The sequence below is a fragment of the Cynocephalus volans genome, chromosome 16, assembly GCF_027409185.1.
Source record: "Cynocephalus volans isolate mCynVol1 chromosome 16, mCynVol1.pri, whole genome shotgun sequence".
In the NCBI taxonomy this organism is placed as follows: Eukaryota; Metazoa; Chordata; class Mammalia; order Dermoptera; family Cynocephalidae; genus Cynocephalus; species Cynocephalus volans.
Genome location: NC_084475.1, coordinates 64,192,926 through 64,218,858, shown reverse-complemented (window position 1 = coordinate 64,218,858; position 25,933 = coordinate 64,192,926). Strand labels below are relative to the sequence as shown.

The 25,933-nt window shown below is 40.8% G+C and overlaps 1 protein-coding gene across 1 annotated transcript in view; it reads right to left on the bottom strand.

Annotated features, from left to right (window-relative positions):
* MTAP (methylthioadenosine phosphorylase) overlaps positions 1 to 25,933 on the bottom strand; it is a 46,746-nt gene that overhangs the window by 4,213 nt on the left and 16,600 nt on the right. Inside the window, exons 5-6 of the mRNA XM_063080917.1 lie at positions 9,008 to 9,110; positions 4,970 to 5,209 (exon numbers count right to left, since the gene is read on the bottom strand). Of these exons, the coding sequence (XP_062936987.1) occupies positions 4,970 to 5,209; positions 9,008 to 9,110 (343 nt within the window). The remainder of the gene's footprint in view (positions 1 to 4,969; positions 5,210 to 9,007; positions 9,111 to 25,933) is intronic.

Genomic DNA, 25,933 nt, shown 5'->3' with positions numbered 1-25,933 from the left:
GAGCACCGACGGATTTCAATATGGTGTCCAAGAAAATATCTCAGATGTATAAAGCTAGCATTGTCTAAAAGATGTGGCTATTCTCCCTATGTCCATAGTAGAATAGATTTCAGTCTTAAAACTGTTGCAACATTGGATTACCAAACAGAAGCATATTTCTTTTTAGAAAAGTATTCCAGCTAATAAAGAAAAAAATTATGAAATAAAAGCATCACTATTTTTACAATTCCCAATGAATTAATGGATTAGTTGCTAACTTCACAAACAAAACCAATAACCAAACCAAACAAACAATTCATTATGTGCTTCCTCATGCAAAAACAAAAACACTACTTATGACACCTGAATCTGATCAAATCTCTAGATCTATCTACCAATTTATAGAAAATACAGAGGACAGAGAAACCTGTTAAACTTCTCTAAGGAGATGATTTCGGCAATTCAGACTTGGGAAACTCAACAGGACAAATAACTTAGTTTCTTTATAGAAAACGTGCAAGAAAAAAAAATCATTTATGACACAACTAGAAATTTTGTCTGGGTATATTAAGAAATTATTATTGGAGCATGGGTTATTTTAGATACCTCCTGAAATGTTGATGGACAAAATTATGAATGACAGTATGGATGAACTGCTTCTTAAGGAGAAGGGTAAAAAAGTGGTGAGTATAAAATTGATCACCAGAGGCAGATTACTTGTCATACTTGAGAAGAAATCCAAGATTCAGGGATACAATGATTACAACTTGCTTTTCAATTTCCTTAAGTATAAAGTCCACATCCCTCCCCCAAAACAGTGAGATGTGTTTAGAAAAAAATTATGAGCACCACAGCCGAGGGGAGTTCCCACAACTGTGGGAACACAAAGCAGTGATCAGCTGGGTACCCGCCATGTAAATGTAAAGGCATGTTTTCAGCGGAGTCTTTGGAGCTGAGAAAAAGAGATTTACCTTCTGCTTACTCATTTCTGTACACTTTTCCTGTGACTGATATTTCTATGTAGACTCTGACCTCTCTTTACTTTGTTCTTGCTGTTGGGCTCCACCCAAAATGCCCTTCCTACTGACCTTCTCACAGTAAAATATAACCCTCTGTTCCAGGTCCAGCTCAGATCTCAAAAGTTACCTTTTTCGCAAACTTTTCCCTGGTACTTTCCCCGACTCTATCATAGCTACCATCTGATGTCCACAGTCCTGTGAGCCGACACTATACTAGTTGTTCTACATATACCACTTGGTTTACTTCTCCCAGTAATCCTGTAAGGTCAAAATAATAACAAAATAACCCCCAACTCCTCACCTCAGCCCCTGGCTTCACTCTACATGTTAAATAACTTGCCCAGTGTCACAAGTAGATGGAGCAACTAGAATCTGAAGGTGGGTTTAGGCAACTCCAAAACCTTCCAGCCATGCCAGGCTGCACATCTGGTTTAAAGCACAATGACACACACGGCTAGTTGAGATGATGCTATCTTTATCTGTGCCTTCCTGTGATATTTAATGTTATTTGTCTTCCCGTCTTACCACTTACACAGAGCTTAGTTACTCTGTTTTTAAATAAAGTAGCTCTGACTGACTGCTTTCTAAAACTTGTTTGGTCTACTACAGGAAATCACTGCTACCTTTGCAAAGGAGGAGACATGCGAGGGTACTTCAAAAAGTTTGCGGAAAAAGAGAACTAAAAGACAATATGAATCTTTCCATGAACTTTTTGAAATACCCTCATACGTTACTAGACTGACCAGAAAGCCATAGGCAAAAAGCCATCTGTTCTCAGAGAGTGGCAGAGTCTGGAGTTTTCTATTAACTGGAAGCAGCTTCTCCACATCAAGAGGCTGAGCTGTCCCTTAGGTTACCAAAGCTACCAAACCAGATATTATGTTGTGACTTCAAATCAAGATTTGCAAATCTCTTACATAAAAGGCATCCTCCTTAGCAACTGTTTATCACACTGAGGAACCATGATAAAGCATTCATGAAAAACAAAGAACCTCTGTTCATCTATGACCCCAAATACCATGCACATGGACAGAAGGACGGCAAGAATATCTAACGCTTTTATGTGAAACTGGGTGTTGAAACAAGTTAACTATCTGTGAAGGTAATGAGGGCCTCTTTGGAGATGTCACTTCCCCTAAATGTGCTCAGAACAGTCACCTCTATATTTCTTTAATTCAAGATTCTTTGACTGTAGTTTTTCCCTTTCTCTATTTTAAAATGAGATGAATGACAGGACAAATGATCTTGTTTCTTCAAGTAAAACACAAGGAATGAAAAGAGAGGAAGGGGACTATTAGATTAAAAGACTTAATAGGCATATGGTTAAAAAACAATGTTGTAGATTGCAATGAATCCTGATTTGTTCAAACTTAAAAATGGTAAGACTAGCTTTGTATGAAGTTGCCTGGAGGTGGCAGGGGGGAAAAGGACCTTGGTGGTTCCCAGGCCAGCAAGACCACTAACAGGGTTCCCATCGACCCACACAGGAGTGAGGGGCCACAGACAACTGAAAAAAGGAGCCACTCAGAGGCTGGTGAATCTTTGCAAGGAACTGTGGCACATGGCCTGTCCTATGGGAAGTGTTTAGAGTGCAGGTGGTGGGGGAGACAGGCCCACTGGGGGAACACTGGGGCACAGCATGGACAGCTGATCTGCCCTCCAATCAGCACAGGTCCACTCAGTGGAGACTGGTCAGGAATACATAAAATGTCAGGCCCAGATCAGAGTTTCCACACAACCCAGGTGTACCAGACCTCATAAGAGCCAGAAGTGCTTCCAAGGTCAACAATTAAAACCTGAGCTGTACAAAAAGGCTTCCCTAGAAAATCAGCAGCAAAGCAGCAATTTAGCTCAACCACAGAGTTCAAGTGCAAGGCCCCAAAAGAAGTTCTTATATTTTAGAAGTAACCAAAGGACAAAGAACTAGTTCCACTGCAGAGTTTAAGTGGTAGGGGTAGCTGATAATCCAAAACAGAACTGAAAGAAAAAAATCCCACAGATCAGAGACAAAATTTTGATATTAATCAGTAAAGGTCTAACACCACCAAAGAACACCTATAAAACCTAAAAGGTCCAGAGGCCTCACAGGCTCCAAGCTAGGGTGGGGAGAAGGCCAAGGTCCTCAGCCACGCCCCGCTAATGTCTGCATCCAGCCCAGCAATGACCGAGCCCCACAGGAAGCCCACCAGGCTCCCAAGCTGGTGTGGGTGGCACCAAGGACTTCAGCCATGCCCCTCCAAAGTCTGCATCAAGCCCAGTGACAATCTGCAGGCTGCTGCTGGAAGCACCCCAGGCTCCTGAGCCAAGGTGGAAGGGCTGAGGGCCTCAGCCAGGCCCCCCAGTGTCCGCATCCAGCCTAGTGATGACCACCGAGTTACTGCTGGGAGAGCCCACAGCTCCCAAGCCAGTGCAGTGGGGGGCCAAGGGCCTTAGCCACACCTCCCCCCTCCGACATCCACATCCAGCCCAGTGATGACCACCAAGTTGCCACCAGAAGCCCCCTGGGCTCCTCTGCCTGAATGAGGGGGCTGCCATGGACTTCGACCATGCCCCTTCCCTGTTCCTTGTTCTCCCACCCCTTCCCCTTTACCTTTCCTCTCTCCCCCTCTACCCCAACTGCTTCGCAACATCTTAGAATGTAAAAAATAAAATAATAATAATAATAAAAAATAAATTTAAAGAAAGGAAAAATTTTAAGACCAGAGGGAAAAATTTGATTAAAAAATTAATATCAATTTTTTTCTGTACAGTAATAGCATTGTGAGATTATGGTTTGTGTGTGTGTGTTTTTCCATTTTAAAAAAGAGGTGTTTTAGAAAAATACATACTTCAAAATGAGGGTGGGGGAGAGAGGTGGGTAGTGGCATATGCATGACACAAGGTTGGCTATAGTTGGTAACTGTGGAAGTTGGCTGATGTGCTTGGGTTTATTATATTATGCTCTCTACCTTCACGTATGTTTAAAGTTTTCCACAATGAAAAATTTTATTTTGTCCTATTTTTTTTGTGACAGGTAAGGGGATTGCAACCCTTGGCGTGGTGTTGCCCGCACCGCGCTCAGCCAGTGAGCGCACCGGCCATCCCTATATAGGATCCGAACCCGCAGCGGGAGCGCCACTGCACTCCCAGTGCTGCGCTCTCCCGAGTGCACCATGGGGTCGGCCCGAAAAATTTTATTTTAGAAGCCTGACTTCAGTGTTCCAGCTGGACCTGTCTTCCCTACCTAAAAGCCCTCATTGCCCTCCCTTCTGAAATGCTTACCACTATCTATGTGGCCCTGCTGTATCACATCCATCCTTCTCTCCTCTCTGCTCAATCCTGCGCTTCTTTGCCATGACACTCAAACCAGGAAGGCTTCTCAAATTTCTAATATTTGGTTCAGTCAATTGGATAGGTACTTCTGTATCTCAACATGCTATTTCTTTATAACTCTTGACTTGCTCTAGCTCTAGCTCCCCACACAGAGTGTTGGCTCTTTAAGGACTTGTCTGTTTCCTATGCTGAGCACAGTATCCAGCCCTGGAAAGTTAAATGGATAGATATTAACATAGAGCTCTCTTATGAGGAAGAGGTAATAGTTTCAGCCCCCTTGAAAACAAATATAATAAACAGCAACAAAGCACAAGAGAATTACACTCAAAATACAACTTTATCCTTAAAATAAGGCCCAGGTCTCAATATGATTCCCAACACAGCTACAGGCCTACAATGTACTGTTCACTGTTCATCTTTAGATAAAAGTATTTCTCTTTCCTGTGAAGGTCTTTGTTCTTACTTTCCAATGGGAACTATAGATATAGATATATATAAATATCTGGTAATACCTAACGACAACTTTAAAACCTCGTAGAAAAGCACATTCTGAAACTAAGGCAATAGAAACAAACAGTTAAGACACTTTAACAGCTTGTGGCACCCAGAAAATCCTGCCCAAACCCCGCCCCACGTGCTCAGAAGGGAATTCCACCTACTGCTTCCTCGTGCTCCTTCCAGCAATCATAATCTGTTGCCATGGCAATACTTGCGTAGCAAATTCCAGCCTCCTTAGCAAGAACCACCTCTGGAACTGTAGTCATATTGATAACATCTGCCCCCCAGGTGCGGAACATAAAGCTTTCCACCCGGGAGCTAAAACGAGGTCCCTCAATTGTGACTATCGTCCCCTTTGAGTGGCACCGGAGTCCTAGCTTCTTAGCAGTCTCTATGAGGACCTAAAAGAAAAAAGAACCACAAACTCAAAACACACAAACATACGAACAATGTAAGATTTTCCCTGATGCTGAAGAAGTGAATTTTCACTATGTATGGCTAGTACCTGCCAGGACCTTGGAGAGGACCACAGAAGGGGGTTTCCTAGACCCTTGCTCATTTACATCATCTCTGTTCCCCTTGCACATGTAGTTCGTAGCCACAAGAGCAAACTCAGAGCTTTTTCTACGCACCAGGCAGTTTTTTGTATACTTTAATCTCATTTACTTCTTAACAACTTTAAGAGACTAAGCTGGTTTGTGAATACAGACTTGATTCTTAGCTCTTAACCTCTCAGCCTAAGCTAAGATGCCTCACATTCCTCGGATCTCCTCACAGAGATAGATGTGCTCAGTTTTATTTCTAAACTCTTGAGGAGTTCATTTTCATTGCTCTTTTATATAGAATCTGAAAACTTTTGTAAAAACTTTTTCTGGTTAGAAAGTGGTTTCTTCTTTGCCTGTTGCCTCTCCAAGGACTTATGGTGAAAACAGAAGGAGGCTGTGTTAATTTTTTCTGCTCAGGAATAAACTCACTTTGGTATATTCCTTTAGTGGCAAAGCCATGTATGGATTTTTAGAAACATTATTAAAAATTTGATCACTTTGTCCAGTGTTTTAATTAATAATGTGCATCTAATCTTCAGATTAATTTCATTTTTTTCTTAGCCTATGCTTGAACACTCCCTTTTAATAAAAAAAAAAAAATTAGTCTTTTCAATTTAATTGTTAACCTACTGAAGTGCTGTAGAAAAGTCACTTAACCTTTGTATGCCTTAGTTTTCTCATCTGTAAAATGGGAATAATAATAATATCACATAAACTCAGAGATATTGTGAGGATTAAATGAGCTAAGATATATACACAAGCACAGAATTGGGCCAGACACATTGTAAACACAACATAAATGCTAAGCTGATCTTCTAATGATTATTAGCACTGGTGGCTTCTACACACATGTGGCAAAGGTTCCTGGGATACTACATAAATAAAAATGGAGGGACTCAAAGTCAACAGAAGGGTCCAATTTGTCGAAAATCTTATCTGCCCATGTCTTAATCACACAAGTGAATTAACCTATTTCCTTAAAAATAACTTGTACTATGCCATGACAATGGGAAAATGAATTGTAGTAACAGCCTTGATAACTCCAAATTTAGAACCATGACAAACTATAGACAATAAACAATTGATGTTACATCATGTTTATCCTACAAATACTGGAAATAAGATTATGCTTAGTTAACACTTTTCTCTAAAGTGCAAGGTTATAAATGCAAGAGCCTAAAAATCTCTACCTCCCCTCTCCACCTTTTTCCCCTCCAAGTTAAGACATAACCAGCCCAGTCCTGTTGGTTCACTACATGTCCTGAATAAATGAGCTGTATGTCTGGGCCAAATTTCAGAGTGCTTCTAGAAATGTGTAAAGGAAGATCACAACTATTGTGTGCTATTGGGCTGTGTCACATGAGTTGTCACGATCACCCTGGGAGGTAGGTACTATGATTGCGAGGAGGAGGAAATAAAGGTTTATGGATGTGGGTCAGTCTCACTGACAGACCTACATGAACGGGTGGGAGCCTTGCCACCTGAACAGCACTTTGCGCACCATTTTAAGGTGGCAGAAAACACAGACCACGGAGTCCAGCTCCAGATCTCAGGCTAAGATGATCTCATTTCCGTGTCTTGAGTAATCACAAAGAAACTACTGAAGCCACCACAATTCTCACAAAGAGACTATTAGATCACCAAGCTGAGTATATTTAATGTGTCAGGACTTCCAGGAGCTTGTTTCAGATTACCTCCTAAAATGACTGGAAGTGACACCATTTTTGGAACAGGTTATATGTGTACGTGGTATGAAACTTAAGCAGTGCAAAAGTATATTATTCTGGAGAAGCATTTTTCCCACCCCTGTGTCCTAGAGACCTGGTTCACCTGCCCAAGGGAAACAACTATTACCAGTTTTTTTGTTGACTTTCCGAATACTCTATTTCCATATAAATATTTACATATTTAGCTCTCTATATACATATTTTAACACAAATGGCAGAGTATGGCACAACCATTATATACCTTGCTCGCCACTTTACAATACATGTGGATGTTGGATGTGATAATTTAAAAGTAGCAGCACCATCCACTCTACATTTTTGGACAATCCCACTATATAAAAATCTCTTTTAGAGTGTATAACAAAGCAATATTCTGAAGGCTTATTTTTGCCATTATCTTAAACTGGCTTCCCCAGCATCCTCAGTCTTTATGTGGGGTCCTTGGCTTGCTTTTGGTTTCAAAGTAGGCTAAATTGTATTACTGGAAACTATTACCTCAGACTCACATTTACATATGCTGTAAATATCATTAACACTTTTCCCAACCACACCTACTCCTAGGTTCCCTAAGTCACTGTATTCTGTCTGGCACCAGATCTCAGATTTTATACTAACATGCATTTCTCTCTTTAGTCTATTTCTTCCCAAGCTGCTCCCATTTTAAAATGGATAAGAGTTTTATCCACACTTCACTTCCCCTGGTTAGCAAATTTACTATGTGGACAGATCTGTGTAAGACTAGTAGCACTCTGATACATTCTGCTAATAACTATCCACAAACATACACTACGTATACACACAGAAACCTCATTTGCCATTTTCTTTTTTTTTAGCAAATAAAAAATGTACTTTCACAGAAATCAGAGAGAATCAATGTGAAGTGGTACATCTGAAATAACTCCCCCACCCCCAACCTCTGGTTCTGGATTTTTAAGGTACCCTTTCTATTAACTATAGGGAAACTGGTTTTCCATGATTATATAACATAAAAGCTAAAAGAAATTATCTATACTCTTGATATGTAGGTGTTAAAATGATCTGAGTAACATGTTTAGATATTTATATTCTCTAAGTTAGCTTACGCAGTACATTTTACCAGGCAGTTCGCCTCTGACTATACTTCTGATCTTTTCAGTTGCACCTTTCAAATGTGGGATTATAAAGAAAAGTAGCAATTGTGGACCAAGCAATGGACTTTTGAGTTGTGGTAGGCATTTTTATTTCCTGGGAGCTAAGGTTACAACTCTTTACCTTTACCACCACTGGCCCTTGTGGAGCTGCCCCCATCTTTCTGAGATTTTACTATAATGTTGAAGAGGAGGTTGAACAGCAATGGCCAAACTCAGCTCAAGAGCAAAAGATGCCAGTGTGACTATATTTAGATTATCAATAATAAAAACTTAATTCATAAAAGCAATCATCAGTCTTTGGGTGTTCCACAAGTGACAGGCATGGTATAAAACACTTTATAACTCTTTTATCCCTCACACAGTCCTATGAAGTACATGCTATCACTATTTTCATTTTACAAATGAGATCACTGAAGCCCAGAGATGTTAAGTAATTTGTCCAATAATAGACAGTCATTAAGCTGAAGAGCAGAGATTTGATCCTAAGTAATCTGGCTCCAGACTGTATACTCTTGACTAACATGCTATCCTATACAAAATTATTTAAAAGTTATCCTGACAGCAAAAATCAAAACTTATTCAAAAAGGTAGGTTGCAAAGTTGAGTGGTTTGGTTACAAATGATTGAGAGTAGTAGAGGCATTATTAGCAAAGGGACATAACTCTTCATTCATAAAACCTTGCACAAAACTTGAGGAGGAGAAGAGGGACCACCTGCTTAGCCAACTAATCTAACTCTAAATGCCACCTCAAGCCTTTATGATTTGTTCTGGTACACCTTCCAGAAAGACTACAAACCTCTCTCGTTTTGGGGCAAAATGGTTCGGCCATTGGAATATGGCACACTCCTCTGGCACAGGAATGACTCCCATCATAGAAGCTCTGAGGCCTCTTGGTGGTCCTACAAAAAAAATAGACAGGTTTTTGTTTGTTTGTTTGTCTGTTTTTTAAAAAAGCCATCTCTCCATCCTCTGAGGGCTGGTGAATCAACCATATCTTGGTCAACAACTTGATCTTCACTCCAGAATCAATAGCTCTGGATAAGCTGAAGGCAAACTGTTAAAAAAGCAGCTTCAGGATGGTATTAGGCTTTTCTACTTCTGGACTGGTGGCAACAAGCTACCCAACAAGAATTAGAGTGTCTGTGGTCTGGCAGCCATGACAAGGTAACTAGTTTGGATTATATGTACGACTCAACCATGGGCTCAGGAAGGCCAGGAAATCACTTAAGTTCATATGAGAATGTTTCATCATCACAGATGGAGAAGATTGTGTGGTGAACTCCACAAATACATCACGCAGATTCAACAATTTCCCAAATTCTGTCAAACTTGTTTCACCTGTTTATTAAATTTTTCATGGCTACAAATTGCAGGCGTTGAACTCAGACCATATACAAATTTCCCTGATGTCTTAAAAATCTTTTTTTCCCTTAAATAGTTGCTTTATTAGTTTCAGATCCAAACAAGGTCCTTATCTTGTATTTACTGTCATGTCTTTAAATTAAAAGTAATTCCTGCCCTCAACCCCAATCATATTTTTCATGTCACTGACTCATTGAAGAAAGTAACCATTTGTCCTGTCCCACATTTGGGAATCTGTCTCATTGCCACCTTGTTTAGATTGTTCCTTTACTAGCTGCTGTAGTCTCTTCAAAACTTCAAGTTTTTGGTAAAGCAGTTTTGAGTCCACAAAAGAGAAGCTAAAATTAACCTAGTGCCAAGTCACCCAGAAGTTTCTCTCCAGAAATTTTCAGAACAAACCACTTTCTATGTCCATTAAATTGTTCTAGACTTGAACTCATGAGTAACACAGGAAAGAGCCCTTGTCTTTCCTACAGAGGGGAGGGCAAAGGAAGGGCAGACAAGGGAACGCCAATAGGAGAAGGGTAGGAGATTGGGGGACAGCACTAAGAAATAGTTTCACTAGTCCCATTTACACAGCTGGCATGTCTACCAGCTAAAATTAACCTGTTACTTCCACTCCATCACACAAACAATGACACCAGCAGGCAATGCAGCCATCTCACTCAGAGATGAGGCCACAGCACTCTGGAGGAATGAAAACTCAGTCTGTTCTTCTCAACCTTTTGTCACACGTGCCTTAGAGAAAGGGCTAAGTTAACTCCAAAGCAATTCCAGATGGGGTTGAAGAACAGGTCAAATGACTCTTTCAGCCTGTACAAACAGAAGTTTTTCTTTGTTTGAAAGACTGACCAATAAAATGGTGCCACGTACTAAACTCCAGCTCTGGCTTGGTTTCAGCCTTTGATGAGTCAAGTATTAGCAACATCCCCACGTAGAACTGTGATTATGAAAACAGGGCCACAGAAACCTCCAGTTGCTATACTCCAACAGGCATCTCTGAAGTAACATCTCTGACCCTCTCTGCCCTTCTCTCCTTTTTGTCCCCACCCCTTTGCCATGTTACTCTTCCCTTTGTTTTGAATTATTTTACCTTAAGACATAACATGTATCACATTAAGCTTTATATTACATTATATGCATGTGATACTTACTGACCACAGTATTAATTCCCTCTCAAGTGAAACAGCTTATTTTTCTCTTTAAACAGTCTTATCTATGAGCTACATGGCAAATAGCACACCGCTATGTCTTTTTTGATTCTCCATTTTCCAATCATATGGTGTTTGTCTATCCATTTATAATAAGGGCATTAGGAAGACTTAGTCAACCAAGATGTCCAGATAATCCACAGCAGCTCAGAAGGGAGATCTGGGTTAGAGACAAAATTAGAAGTCAGTACCAGGACGTGGCCTCAGAGCATCAACCTCATAAGGGACAAGCGAAAGGGGTGGCAGTGGGGAAGAAATGAGGGCTTTAAAACCAATGTTTCTAATGGTTTCGGGCTACACTATCAAGATACTAGAAAGCAAGGTGCCAATAAACATTGTCTCTTCACAGCATTCCTACCTACTTGTGTTCTGCATCACTAACATAAGTTTCAACACATTCAGTGAAATGTTTAATGATCTAAACTTAAATCTCTATAAACAGCAACTTACCTGTACAGCATAAAATGAGGCACTGTTAATGTGAATGAAATTCTGACCAAGAGCAATGGGTTTTACAACCATAGTTCAGAAGAGCTCTTCCTAAGAGACATTCTAGGATGAAACGTGTACAAATTCAATAGCACCTGTCTTTCATCTGAGGGTCTTTATCAGAAAAATCAGAGCTTTTACAACTCAGCAGGAAGTCAAGAATAAACTTGCCCAGTGAGCCCTAGAGTGGGGACTGTTACCCGATTTAACCTGCCAGTTCACTTCCAATTTCCAGCCAAGGGGGTACTGATTCTGAAGCGAAGACCAGGATGTTTGTTGATCTAGATACGGCTGAATCGACAGCCCTCAGAGGGTGGAGACATGGCTTTTCATTTCCAGCTACAACAGCTCTTCTATATTCAGAATCAAAGTTCACATTCATGCTGGGTTTTCTGAATGACATGGAGGAAATACAGGAAATGCAGGTTCATTCTTGGATTTGAATCTTATCACTGGATGTCTGTGTGGTCTTGAGCAAATTACCTGACCTCCTCAAGTTCTTTCTTTATAAGATTATTAGCCCTACTGCTATGGTCTGAAGGTTTGTGTACTTCCCAAATTCCTATGTTGAAATCCTACCCTCCTCCCACCCCCCAAGGTGACGGTAATAGGAAGTAGAGCCTTTGGGATGTGACTGGGTCATGAGAAGAGGGCCCTCATGGTTGGGATTAGTACTCTTACAAAAGAGACTCCAGGACTTAGCTACTCCCTTTTACCATGTGAGGACACAGCAAGAAGGTGGCATCTTTGAGAAAGCAAGCCCTCACCAGACACCAAATCTGCTGGCAACTTTTCCTGGACTTCCTTACCTCCATAACTGTGAAAAACAGACCTCTCTTGTTTAGAGCTACCCAGCCTATGGTATTCTGTTATAGCAGCCTGAACTGAGTAAGATACCCACTTACATTACATCTTTGTTTAAATATGAACACAAAGCTGCAAAAACCTCCAGCATGACTCCCAATAGACAGTGATGCAATAACATTCCCATTTTATGTTGAATAATATCCCCCAACAAAGATGTCCACATGTTAATCCCTAGAACCTATGAATATATTACCTTACATGACAAAGGGGGAGCTAAGGTAGCAGAGTTAAGGTTGCCAACAAGCTGCCCTTAAAACAGAAAGACTGTTCTGGATTAACTAGGTGGTGCAATGTCATCACAAGGGTCCTTCCATGTGGAAGAAGGAGGCAGAAGAGTCAATGTCAGAGTGATGAGATGTGACAAGGACTCAATCCACAATTGCTGGCTTTGAAGATGGATGTGGGCCCTAAGCCAAGGTTTGCAGGTGGCAAAAGGCAGGGAAATGGATCCTCCCTCAAGCCTTCAGAAAGGAATACAGCCCTGCCGACACCTTTTTCTTTTCTAAGCCCAGTGACACCAAATATTAGATTCCTAACCTACAGAAGAATAAGATAATAAATTTGTGTTGTTTAAGCCACTAAGTTTGTGATAATTTGTTACAGCAGCAATAGGAAGCTAATACACATGATTATGTGGTTTGAGATATGGTTTAACCCAGTTACAGTTTCTACAGTAATAAAGAACTGCTGCTGAACGTCTGCCACCTACTCTTGCTTCAACCAGTAAACTCTTCAAGCTGGGTAAAATTAGTTTTACCTCCCCCTTAGCTTGGGATCCCACTGAAAACCACACACCTGAGGGGCTGATTGATCTGGCTGGCTTTACCACTCACTAGCTGTGCGCCTCTGGGAAAGCCACTATGATCTTTCTGCACCTCAGTTTTATCAGTTTCCTCATATCTAAAGTGGTAATAATACACTTCCCTTTGATGGTCCATGTGAGGGCTGGATGAGATAAGAAGCAAATGCTTACCATTAGTAACTACCGTTTATGGAAAATCTACTTCTGTAGGTCTCTTCTGCCAGCCTCAGAGTACAATGCTTAGGATGGGCCTCAAGCCAAGGGTACCCCAAAAACTGCTTGAGGTTGTCAAGCAGGAACACGTGCTAAGAAAAGTTAGTGTACAAACAAATAAAAACTGCCCATACAAGAGTGAAGGAGACAAAATTCTGCGTGTGCTAGCAGGAGAAACAAGTTCAAGACAGTCAAGGAGAAAACACTGGGCACTTTCATACATAGAGCGGGGAGAAGAGCCCTGAGAAAGACTGGTTGGTTCTTTCATGAATCTGGACTCTTGAATCAGCTTGAAGAGAGCCATTTGTTAATATTTTTCCTTTAGGAAATGCCAGAGTTGCAAATAAGTTGAGAGAAAATACCTGTCCCCCAGGAGAAGCAAACATATCACATACCTTGAGGAGGTTTTGAAACATGGTCCATGTCCACAACACGCCCTGGCACTCTAGAACGTGAGTAACTAACTGGCAGAGCAGAACAATGGCCACTCTCAGGGAGAGTGGCTTAGGGGAAGTGATTCTGCCCATGTCACTTAAAAGATATCCATAGTGTCACACAGTCAAAGTGTAACATGTGTTACAGCTAATTTTTGACATGAACAGCAACAGATTAAGAAATCGAATGACTCCAAGTAACCAGAAGGAACTGAAAAGTTATGAATTTGGATCCTCCCACTGCTTCAATCGGAGTACCTGTTATATTAGTCCATTTCTGTTGCTTATAACAAAATACCTTGAACTGGGTGATTATAAGAAAAGGAAATTTATAGCTTACAGTTTTGGAGGCTGGGAAGTCCAAAAGGGAACACATCTGGTGAGGGTCTTCTTTGGTGGTGGCTTTACAGCTATGCAAGGGTCTCTCATAGCAGAAAATAGCAGAGCAGAGAGAGAGACTCTCATGTGCTCTCCTTGTAAAGCCCTCAGAACCATGCCCCTGAACACCATTATTAATCCACTCACTATGGCATGGTCTTACAGTCCAATCACCTCTTCGAGGCCCCACCTTCCAATTACCATAGTAGGATTTCCCACTGTCAACAGTTACACCAGGGATTTAAGCTTCGATGTATAGCAGTGCCCATAATTGCTTATAGTGTGATAGGAAAGGAGAAAAACCAATGGATGTTTACATCTCAATGAGCTGAGACTGCTCAAACAGGTTACAGTTTTCCCTTCTTATTTTCTATTATTTTTCATGAGGTCTTGTTCAACAGCATGTCGAGGAATAGTATAAGAGGAGAAATCCTAGTTCTGACTGGTGATAACCTCTTTGGGCCTCAGTTTTCTCACCCGCAATAGAGGACAGTCAGGTTTGTAGGGAACACCTCCTATTGCAGTGATAATTAGCAGTGTCAGGAACATAATAAGGACTATAAAAGCATTTACTGATTTATTATTAAGCAGCTTCGTAAGAATTACGGACACTGCTCAGGTCAATGTACATAACTTTATCAATCCTATTTAGTCTCATGACATTCTACAGGATTGTTGTTTAACCACTGCCTTAAGCTGTTCACTCAGGAAACAATATGCACCCATCCTCAAAAAATGCAGTTTGGTGCTTTTATTCTAAGGATTGCAAACTGCAAAAGGGGAAGGCTGGTTGGAAAGGCACGCACATTTTAAACTTTACTAATGTGTCAGATAACCTTTTAAAAATGGTCCTAACCATTTCCACCAGCCATAATTATATGAGTTGTTATTATCCAGCGCTCACAGCATCTACGCGTGGTAAGAGCTTGATATTTTCTTTCACCTCAGAATTATCCAGAGATAACTTCTTTAAGTTCAGAAGACCAGGTGTGACCAGACAAACATTAATATTTCACTGGGGAAAGGAAAACAAGGGGGGATACTGGGGCTTTCTAAGCACAAAAAGTATAGAAGAAACCACCACAAAGATGACAAGATATTTTAAAGCATATGTTAAAGATGTGCGACATCAAAGATGATAGAACCTAGGAAAAAAATGCATCAAATTACAAGAGCTGCTGACACCTTCTACATGAACAGCTTGTTAGGACATCATTTCTCCCTCGGCTGTGCTGTTAATTCAGAAGTCTGGGTATGAGCTGGTGCTGATCACTGCTCAGTCACAACACACAAGACCAGACTCCGGGGCAAGTCCTCCCAGAGGGTAGCAGATGCTTAGTTTCCAGCACCCTGTGACTGTACCATGGTTTATGTTATCGGCGTCAAGCTGGAGAGGAATAATGTGCAGAAAGGAAGGAACTGATACTGATGCAGGCAGGGGAGACAGAGAAGAGAGGGCAGGTTCAAGGCATGCACAGGTGACAAAACCAGCATGACTGCCAAGTGGACGGCAGTGCCACAGTGTTACAAACTTGCCAAGTAGAGAAATGGGGGCTGGGAGGGGAGGGTGTGTTGGGACAGAAGACAACCAAGGGAGATAACTTAATTGAATTACAAACTCTGAAGTAGCTTTGGGACCCTGTCCTGTACCTAGCAGCCAGTGTGGCCTTCAAGGGGGAGGGTAGAGCTGGAAGTAGATGGATGAGGGGTCATTGAGGTAACAGGCTTTGGAGATTACCAGAGTTCAAATCCCACAGGTTCCATTTACGAGCCAATGGCTAACATTTCTAGGCCTAAGTTTCCTCAAACATAAACTGGGGAAATAATTGCTGTATGCAGTAAATGGGATTAACTCATTGTGTCATCTAGTAGAAACTAAACAATTGGTAGCTTAGGGTTTTAAATAACAGGCTTAACAGTGAGGAGGTAATAACAGAACTAGGTTAAGAAGCACAACATAAGAGTGAAACTCATAGAGGGGAATAGTTGGCCCTACTTCAAGGATAGCTAGAGGCAGGACAATGACAAGGAACAACAGGGATGCAAGTCACTGGTGAAAGGGGGGGGCTACGGAACAGGGGGAGTTTATGCCTAATGGCTTCTGTTTTTCTCTATAAAGTCGGAGATGACTTTCTCAGTTAAGAGTGAGGGAGAGTAGGGTTAAAGTAGCTGTTGGTTGGGGGCTGGCCAGTTAACTCACTTGCGAGTGTCTGGTGCTGATAACGGCAAGGTCAAGGATTTGGATCCCTGTACTGGCCAACTGCCAAAAAAAAAGAAGAAAAACAAAAAAAAACCACTGCTGTTGCACAAATGGGAAAAAGAGCTAAGCACAGGTTTCTTGTGTAAATCTTTGCTATAAAACCCTATTTCCAGTCATCAGAATCCACCTTCTGCCCGAGACGTGGAAAGAAACTGATGAAATACTGTCCATCTGAGCCCACCCCCACCTGGGCCCACTGTTTTACACTATGACATCATGGGGGAAGCCCAAGGCAGGCTGTCTCTTTGGGAGGAGAAAATAAGCTGACATAACTGATCCCTCAGCGCTGTGTTTACAGCGGGACTTTCCTGATGAGTAAGAATGCATCACGAAAGCACACCAACCCTCTCCCAATTCTTCTCGCAAGAAAGTAAGATGAAGAAAATAATCTGAAGAGGGAAGACGCCAGAACTCTTCAGTCAATCCAATGCTATCTCTCATTTAACAGATGAGGACACTAAGTGACAAAGGAATTTGGGGGCAGAGCCAAGAAATAATTTTGGATGTCCTCACTTCCAAGCAGTGGCTTCTTCCACTGCATTCTTAGAGCAGAACCTAAGTAGGGGCCTCAGGCACAACAAGTCAACATGTTAACCTCATTTTACAGAAACCACTTGGCACTAGGAATCACATCCTGCTTTCTTTAATCATCGTTTTTTGGTCATATTTTCCTAATCGTAAAAAAAAAAAAAAATCCTTATCTGCACAATATCCCTGATAAGGCTATTGTTAAAAAGAAATCCCATCCTCCTCCTTGCTAATTTCACCTTGAGATATTTCTAAGAGTGACAGAAGTAGCTTAATTAACAGGTCCTACTACTACAATCCCTTTATTTAAAAACTTAATATAATGTGGGCATCTTTCCAAACAGTTTACAGATCTAGTTGTTCCTTTTTATACTTGCATAAAAAATATGGTAAATTGCATTCCTGTAATAATGAGAATTGACAGCAAAGAGGAGAAAGGTCATATGTAGAAATTGCTAGAATCCTCTGCCCATGTGCCGTGCATAGCATGGACAGTTAGTAGTTTGGGGTGAAAAAAAAAGGCCTTATCATCAATTATCCCTTACAGACAAATGAATTTTTAGAAGCATCTAACAATAACTGGATTAGAAAATGGAGGGCCCATGTACCACAAAGAAAACAGGAAGAGACAGCAAAAGGCACAGGCTTTGAAAAAAGCAGCTAGTGGGGAAATAATCTTGCTTTGCTCCAATAGCAAAAACCTTATGAGAAATCACTCCTGTGCACCACTTTCTAGCATTGTTGAAGCTTCAAAAGTAGGGTTGGTGTGGGAAGCAGGACAGGATCATGCCTTTAGGTGCAAAGCTCATAAGCAAAAACAAAACAAAGGCTAAACAAATGCAGAGTCATGCTTCCAAATTTCTTTAAGTCTCATCCTAGAATTTGGTCTTACTGGCACAGGGCCCTTGCCAAACCACAGGCAGGGAGGAGGTATGGCAAGTATCAGGCTTCATAAAATACCCATCACTGATCCTGCTGGGCTCAAAGGAGAAAGCTGCATCTTCAAAGCCCCTTTTAGAAAGAACAGTTAGCACTGAGAGAGGAGGTAACTCTAGAACCAATTAGCAAGTAAGGGGACAGGCAGCACTCCCAGCGTCTCCTTGGAGAATGGCAAAGGGACATGGAAGATGAGTGAAGACGGCAGGTCAGGAGAAACACTTATGTAAAGCCCAATGGAGAAACAACCTAAAGAGCCTAACTGGAACCCTGAGAGTAGCTGAGCTTTCCGATGCCGTCCCTATTTCACATGGCAAAGCCAGATTCTGGGGACTGACTTCCTTAGGAGGTCTTTTTTCTCCCCTACTTACAGAACATCTTGCTTTGAGGTTCCCCATAGGTGTACCCTGCACACCAAGGGTATGTACCACAGAAGAGAAATCCCCAAATCACGAACCTTGGTGCATATACCTTATGAGATCCTACTAAATTATAAATAGCCTGACAACTTTCTCTTAGGGAAGATAAAAGACCAAATTCTTTCCACAGTTCAAATAGACTGTTTAATGACTGCCAAGAAATGGAACAAGTTCCAGTTCTAACCATGTTTTATCCTCAAAGGCCAAATGAGTTGAGGCTATGACAATGAGGACCTTCCAAAAAGTAAAAGAAGTGGATTAATCAAACCCAATACAGCAGGAGGCATAAGGCACTGAGGAAACCTACTGTGTCCAAACCTCTTGTAAGTTCTTGGTATGAATTCCTATTTTCCTACTTTTAATTTTTGATTTGTGAAGAATGCTACACATGTAACCCAGGACCTAGGGCAGAGTCAGGAAACATGGCACAGTGCGAGAAAATGAAAAACACAACACATCCTTTTGGTGTTTAAGTTCTAGACCAAAATATATTCTGCTTTCTACAGCTGCCCTAATCACAAACAAAAGACGATTATTTTCATGTTAAATGCCTGAGGCATTTCCTTTCATGTCTGAGAAACAGACATAAGGACAGACTGCACACATCCAAACATACTTGAACCCACTACCCTCTCCACCTGGTGCTGTCCTACTTTCTCCAGGACAGCCACACCCAGGACTCCCCTTTTCTCATGCCCAGGCTTTTGACTCACCAGCTGGAACGTAGCATGAGAAAAAAATGTGACTATGTTCTTAAAAGAACTTCCAGCTTTGTCAGACTCCTTCAAGAGTTTATTTCATTACTAGAGTAGAAACCTAATGTTTTCAGAACAACTCTAAAACTCAGAGCTACCTGTCACTCTTAAATCTTAATAACCTCTAAGTTATGGACAGCATGGCTGATCTGTAGGATTACTTATTCCCCCATGCTGGGCACTGAGGGAAGAGAAAGTGACGTGCTTTAGTTCTGCCAGCTTTAAAATAAGAACAGCCATACTGCTCCGTTCCAACTCTTTGTCACAGACTAGACCACTTTAGCATGAGGATGTTTCTTCTGAGACCACGTGCTGGCAAAGCATAGCAACGAGTATGTGTTTCTAGATCAGCCCTGGCAAGGACACGTGCAGTGCAGCGAAAAGGAGCCTGAGAGACAGTGCGGTTCAGCCCTTCATTTTGAAGGGAGCACCCAGGTAGGTGAGGTGATTCGTCCACTGTCAAAGAGAGCCAAGACGAAACCTCCAGACAGAGTGGTCCTGCCCCTGCCCTGTAGCTCTATAATCCACTGGGCCTCCGTGCAGAATGTTACAATGTGGGCATAGCTCTGGGAACCTTGGGCTCGCCATTCGTGCCTGATGATAGCACCAAATGGAGGTATCAGGTGCCTGCCTCAGCACACCAAGATCCGAACACCTTATTAAGAAATGCACAGGGCCGGTTAGCACAGTTGTTTAGAGTGTGGTGCTGAGAACACAATGTTTGATCCCTGTACAGGCCTGCCGCCCAAACCAAATCAAAACAAACAAAAAGAAATGTGCTATCATCAGCATAACACATATAGGGCATTACCCACAAGGCAAAAAGTTCTGATTCTCTATGAGACATTCAAATACCTGGTGAACCACATACGTGCCCAAGCCTGTTTAACTGGAAGCCACTTGGCTCAACCAGGGGCAGTATCATTTAGAAGATGCCATCCAACAGCAATGTGATGTGAGCCACACACAGAATTAAAATATTTCTAGTGGCCACATTAAAAAACTAAAAGAGAAACAGGTAAAATTAGCTTTAAAATCTTATCTAAACTAATGTACCCAGAATGTTATCAGCACAATACATAATCAATATAAAAACTGAGATTTCATGCTAAATTATATTCGCTTAGGGATCCTCCTTTTAACAGATCTTTTTGTTGTTGTTACCAAGTGGTGTTAGCTATTGGACCTCTTTAGGCCAAATGCCCACACTCTCAGAATGGCACCTGTTATCGAGCAAGTAACACAAGCTAGAGCCCATAAAAGGCACTTGTTAGAGACTGAAATTCCAAGAAAATGAAAACATTAAGGAGGTAGGTTATCCAAATGGCTCATAAAAAAGAAAACGGATCCCAGAAGATCTTAAGGTTACATAGCTAAGAAGTGCCAAGACAGAAGGAAACCAGATCTGTTGGCAATACCTATTCTCTTTCCATTCTCCGTATTTCTGGTCCAACTTCTTTCTTGAAAGAGCCAGTAGTGAAACATCTACATTTACTACATGTGAGAAAAAGATCCAGGAAATACAACAGTGTACAGTTATACCATTTAAGTAACAAATTAATCTCAGGCTCGGTGCCCAATTTAGACTTTTCTTTCAAATGTCATCTATAATACTTAATAAATCTCTATCATTATGAATAAAGAGTTTTGTATTCTGCTTTAATTAACATATTACAATAATTTTCTTAAGTTATTACCTCCAAACAGTGGACTTTGACAGACACAGACTTTGATCAAGATGTCTCCTAAACACAAACTCCAGCCTCCTCCCCCTCCCTTCAAATGACTATATTTAATCATTAAAAAATATTATTTGAGCAACTATGGGCCCGACACTGTTGTGGGTGTTGGGGATAAAGTACAAACAGTACAGAGAGGGTCTTTGCCCTCACATGGCTTATATTCTAGAGGGGAACACAGATACTAAATATGTAGTGTCAGGTACAAATAAATGAGAGGGAAAAAAGGTAGGGTGAGGGACATGTAAGAATTTTAGTCTACCCCCATTATTTACTAGGTTGAACCACATGAAACTGCTGATAGTCAACCATTTCCAACCTACAGAATGGGCAATTTCATGTGGTTCGACCTAACAGTTTAATTTCATCAGATAACAGTCAAGAATGCTTCTGATAAACCAGAAATTATAAGGAATCCCTAAAAGGCAGAAGACTCACAGAACTTGACTGTGTAACCTCCTGATCCATAGCAGAAGAGGCAGGAGAGGACTTTGGGTGTAGTAAGCTCAGAGATGACAGATGTAAGGAGCAGGATGGACTGAGATGACAGTCAAGGTGACTGGACAGGGGACTACGGTAGGAACCTCCAAACGGCTTAACTCTGCGGTACTCCTCCTGTCCCATCCAGCACAAGAAGCTCCTGTCTCCATCCCAGAGCACCATGGAGGCAGTTAATCAACCAGAAATGGGGCAGAAATGTGGTCTCAGGAGACTACCACTTCCCCTTGTGATTTCTTCAACTACTTCTAAATGCAGAAAAGAGCCAGGAATAGTAGAATAGTCTATTTTTGTGACTTTCCAGGAAAGGAACAAAAATTACGTATAACTTGTGAAACTAAATAATAAAAAACCCCTAGCACCCAAATCATCTGACTGATCATAACACTGTGAAGAGACAACCAGACATTCGTGCCTCCTGATATGATGCAGAAGGAAGGATTCCTGCCAAGATACAAACCTGGTTCTAATCAGGCTAATTGCCAGTTTACAGCACACACAGGGACAGAAGACATAAATGACACTTAAGGTTGCAATCAGTAAAACCCAGAATGTGGGGTGATGCTGCAGGACAAAAAGAAAAATGAAAGAAGAGGGTGGAAACCAGGTTAGAAGTCTTATTGATTATTAAGCTCATGTATGCAATGAATGGACCTTCTCTGGTCCTTTATTTGAACAAATCAACTGTTAAAAAAAAAAATCATGAGATGATAGGTAAAAGGAGATCACTGCATGAATGTCTAATACTAAGGAAATATTAACTTATGATTTATTTTTAAGAAAAAAGAGTTCCCATATTTTAAAGTTAGAAATTGCAGTGACTAGATACATGTTGAAGTTGGGAATTAAAATTGTGAGATTTCATTATTATCCTATTGTGTACATGTTTACAAATTCCCCTCTATTTATAGACAACTTACAGATTGGGAGAAAATATTTGCAAACTATATATCAGATAAGGGGTTAATATCTAAAATGTATAAGGAATTCCATTCAATAGCAAGAAAACAGATAATCCCATTAAAGAATGGGCAAAAGCTTCCTGAATTCTACTGTGTCCACCTGGATGCTGGTGGGACCACAGCCAAGGCTGCCTGGAGCCTAGGACAGACAGAAAGACTGAGACCCCAGCATCTGAACCTGCATACCACCTCCTCACTCTACCCCCAGGTGAGCATGCAGACCAGCTGAGCAGAAAATCAGCCAAGGTGCAGCAGTTCCCCACATTTGTGCCCTGGCCACAGACATATTGAATTCACAGGTGCCCACACCTGTCCACATAAAGCCTGGCAGTAGCCCTGCTCCTCCCTGCAACCCTCCACACATTTGCACATGTGTCACCAGGACCACATTCTCAGATGCCTGGAGCTCAGACCATGAAGATGGACCAAGACCCCAGCATCTAAGCCCACATGATACTCCCTCCTCTCCCTCATGAGGCAGGTAGGCAGACCAGCTGGGCAGGGAAGCCACCACCAGTAAGCAGTTATTCTCCACAACTGTGCGCACCAGTCCTGTACAACCCATGAATCTGCTGAGTCCACAGGTGCCCACAACAATAGCCAACCTGGCGGTGATTCCTCACCCCCCAGCCCTCCACAGCTTTAGAGAGCTGCTGGGTCTGTGGCATGCATGCAGGCTTGCTCCGAACTCAACAGCCAGATCCAGTGGTCCTCTACAGAGCTGCCAGGACCTGCTGCAGCAGTACACACCTGCTCACTGACCAGCAGTGGCTCACTCACCTCAAAAAGAAACTGCTGAGGGCCCACTGCCTAGGCCACATAGACACCCACAAACAACCCCAAGAATGATACAGGTGAAACTGAAGCACTCACCATGATACAGACTTCAAATGCGCAACCTGACTATCAATATAACACTTCTACAGAAAAGAGTCTCTCCCTTCAAAAACAACTCCTGCAATTAAAAGAATCACCTATATCACCAGATATAGTCTAGCCAGAGCAATTAAGCAAAAGAAAGAAAAAAGGGCATACAGATTGGGAAAACACAAAGTCAAACTGTCCCTTTTTGCAGATGACATGATCCTATATAGAGAAAAGCCTAAACCCTCAACCAAAAAACTCTTAAAAGCTGATAAACAATTTCAGCAAAGTAGCAGGATACAAAAATCAACACCCAAAAGTCAGTAGCATTTTAATACTCCAACAACCAATTATGAGAAAAAGAAATCAAGAAAGCAAGCCCATTTGCAATAGTCACCAAACAAATAAAACACTTAAGAATCAATTTGACTGAGGAGGTAAAAGATCTCTACAATGAGAACTACAAGTCACTTTTGAAAGAAATTAAAGAGGACACAAAAAGATGGAAAGAAATCCCATGTTCATGGATTGGAAGAATCAACGTTGTGAAAATGTCCATACTACTCAAAGCAATCTACAGATTCAATGCAATCCCCACCAAAACTCCAACAACATTCTTCACAGAAACAGAGAAAACAATTCTAACATTCATATGGAGCAACAAAAGACACCGAATAGCCAAAGCAATCCAGAGCAAAATATATAAAGCTGGAGGCATTACACTACCTTACTTCAAATTATACAATAAAGCTGTAGTAACCAAAACAGGATGGTACTGACATAAAAACATACACTTGACCATTGGAACAGAATAGAGAACCCAGAAATCAACCCACATAGGTAAGCCAACTTATCTTTGACAAAAGCAACAAGAACATACACGAGGGAAATGACTGCCTCTTCAATAAGTGATTTTGGGAAAACTAGACATCCATATGTAGAAGAATGAAATTAGACCTATACCTATTGTCATATAACCAAAGTCAACTCAAAATGGATTAAAGACTTAAATATGACACAAAACTGTAAAACTCCCTAAAGAAAACAATGGGGAAACACTTCAGAAATAAGACTGGGTAAAAACTTTATGAATAAGACCCCCAAAACACAGGCAACAAAAGAAAAAAATAGAGGGAATTATATAAAATGAAAAAGCTTCTGCACAGCAAAAGATACATCATAGAGTGAAAAGAAAACCTACAGAATGGGAGAAAACATTTGCAAACTATATATCAGACACGTGATTAATGTCCAGAATATACAAGGAATGCAAACAACTTCACAGTAAAAAGTAAAAAAAACAAAGAATTTAATTAAAAAATGGGTAAAGGAGCTGAACAGACATTTATCAAAAGAAGACAAACAAATGGCCAATAGGTATATGAAGAAATGCTCAACATCACTAATCTTCAGGGAATACAAATCAAAATCACACCAAGATACCATTTTACCCCAGTTAGACTGGCTATTATCAAAAAGATGGAAAATAACAATGCTGGCAAGAATGCAGAGAAAGGGGAACTCTCCTACAATGTTCGTGGGACTGTAAATTAGGACAGCTATTATGGAAAATAGTATGGAGGTTCCTCAAACAACTATAGATATGATTAGCATATGATCCAGCAACCCCACTACTGGGTATATATCCAAAGGAATGGAAAACAAGATGTCAAAGTGATAGCTGCATTCCCATGTTTACTGCAGCTCTATTTACAATAGCCAAGATATGGAATCAACCTAAATGCCCATTGACAGATGACTGGATAAGGAAAATGTGGTATATATACACAATGGAATACAACTCAGCTGTTAAAAAAAAAAAAAAATCTTCCATTTGCAGCTATATGGATGAACTTGAAGAAAATAAATTACATTAAGTGAAACAAAGCAGGCATAGAAAGAGAAAGACAGCATGTCCTAAGTGGGAGCAAAAGAAGGAGAGAAAGAGAAAGAAAAAAGGAAGGAAGGGAGGGAGGAAAAAAGGAAGGAAAGAAGGAAGACAGACAATCATAACAATGGGATAAACTTTCAGAAGGAAAGAACAGAGCTGTGGCTGCCAGAGTTGGGAAAAGGGAGGGAGAAGGGAGCTATCAAGAAATTGGTTAATGGACAGAAGGTATGATTATATTTTGTAATGAGGAATGTGCTAAGTTATCCTGATTTGATCGTCACACATTGTACACAGGTATTGATACTCAACTGTGTACCCCCCAAATATGTTTAATCAATTATTTTTCAATTAAAAAAAGACCACAAAAAGGGCAAAAGACCTGAATAGACATTTCTCAAAAGAAGACATACAAATTAGCCAACAGATATATAAAAAATGTTCAACATCACTAATCATCAGAAAAATGCAAATTAAAACCACAATGCAATATCATCACCTCACACCTGTTAGAATTGCTATTCTTAAAAAGATGAAAGATAAGTGTTCATGAGGATGTGGAGAAATGGGAACCCTTGCACACTGTTAGTTGGAATGTAAACCAGTATATCCATTGTGGAAAACTATATGAAGTTTCCTAAAAAACTAAAAATGTCAATTACCATATGATCAAGCAATCCCACTTCTGGGTATATATACCCGAATGAAATGAAATTGGTACGTCAAATGAACACCACTATGTTCACTGCAGCACTATTTGCAATAGCCAAGATAAGGAATCAAACTAAGTGTCTATCAATGGATGCACAGATCAAGAAAATGTGATCTATATACATAACGGAATACTATTCAGTCTTAAATAAGCAGAAAATCCTGTCATTTGCAACAACATGAATGAAACTCAAGGGTATTATGTTAAGTCAAATAAGTCAGGCATAGAAAGACAAATACTGCATGATCTCACTTATACATGGAATCCAAAAAAGTCAAACTCAGAAGAAACAGAGTAAAATAGTGGTTACCAGAGACGGGGGTGGGGAAGTTGGGAAGATGGTCAAAGGACACAAAATTTCAGTTAGGAAGAATAAGTTTTTGATATCTACTTTACAGTTGGTGA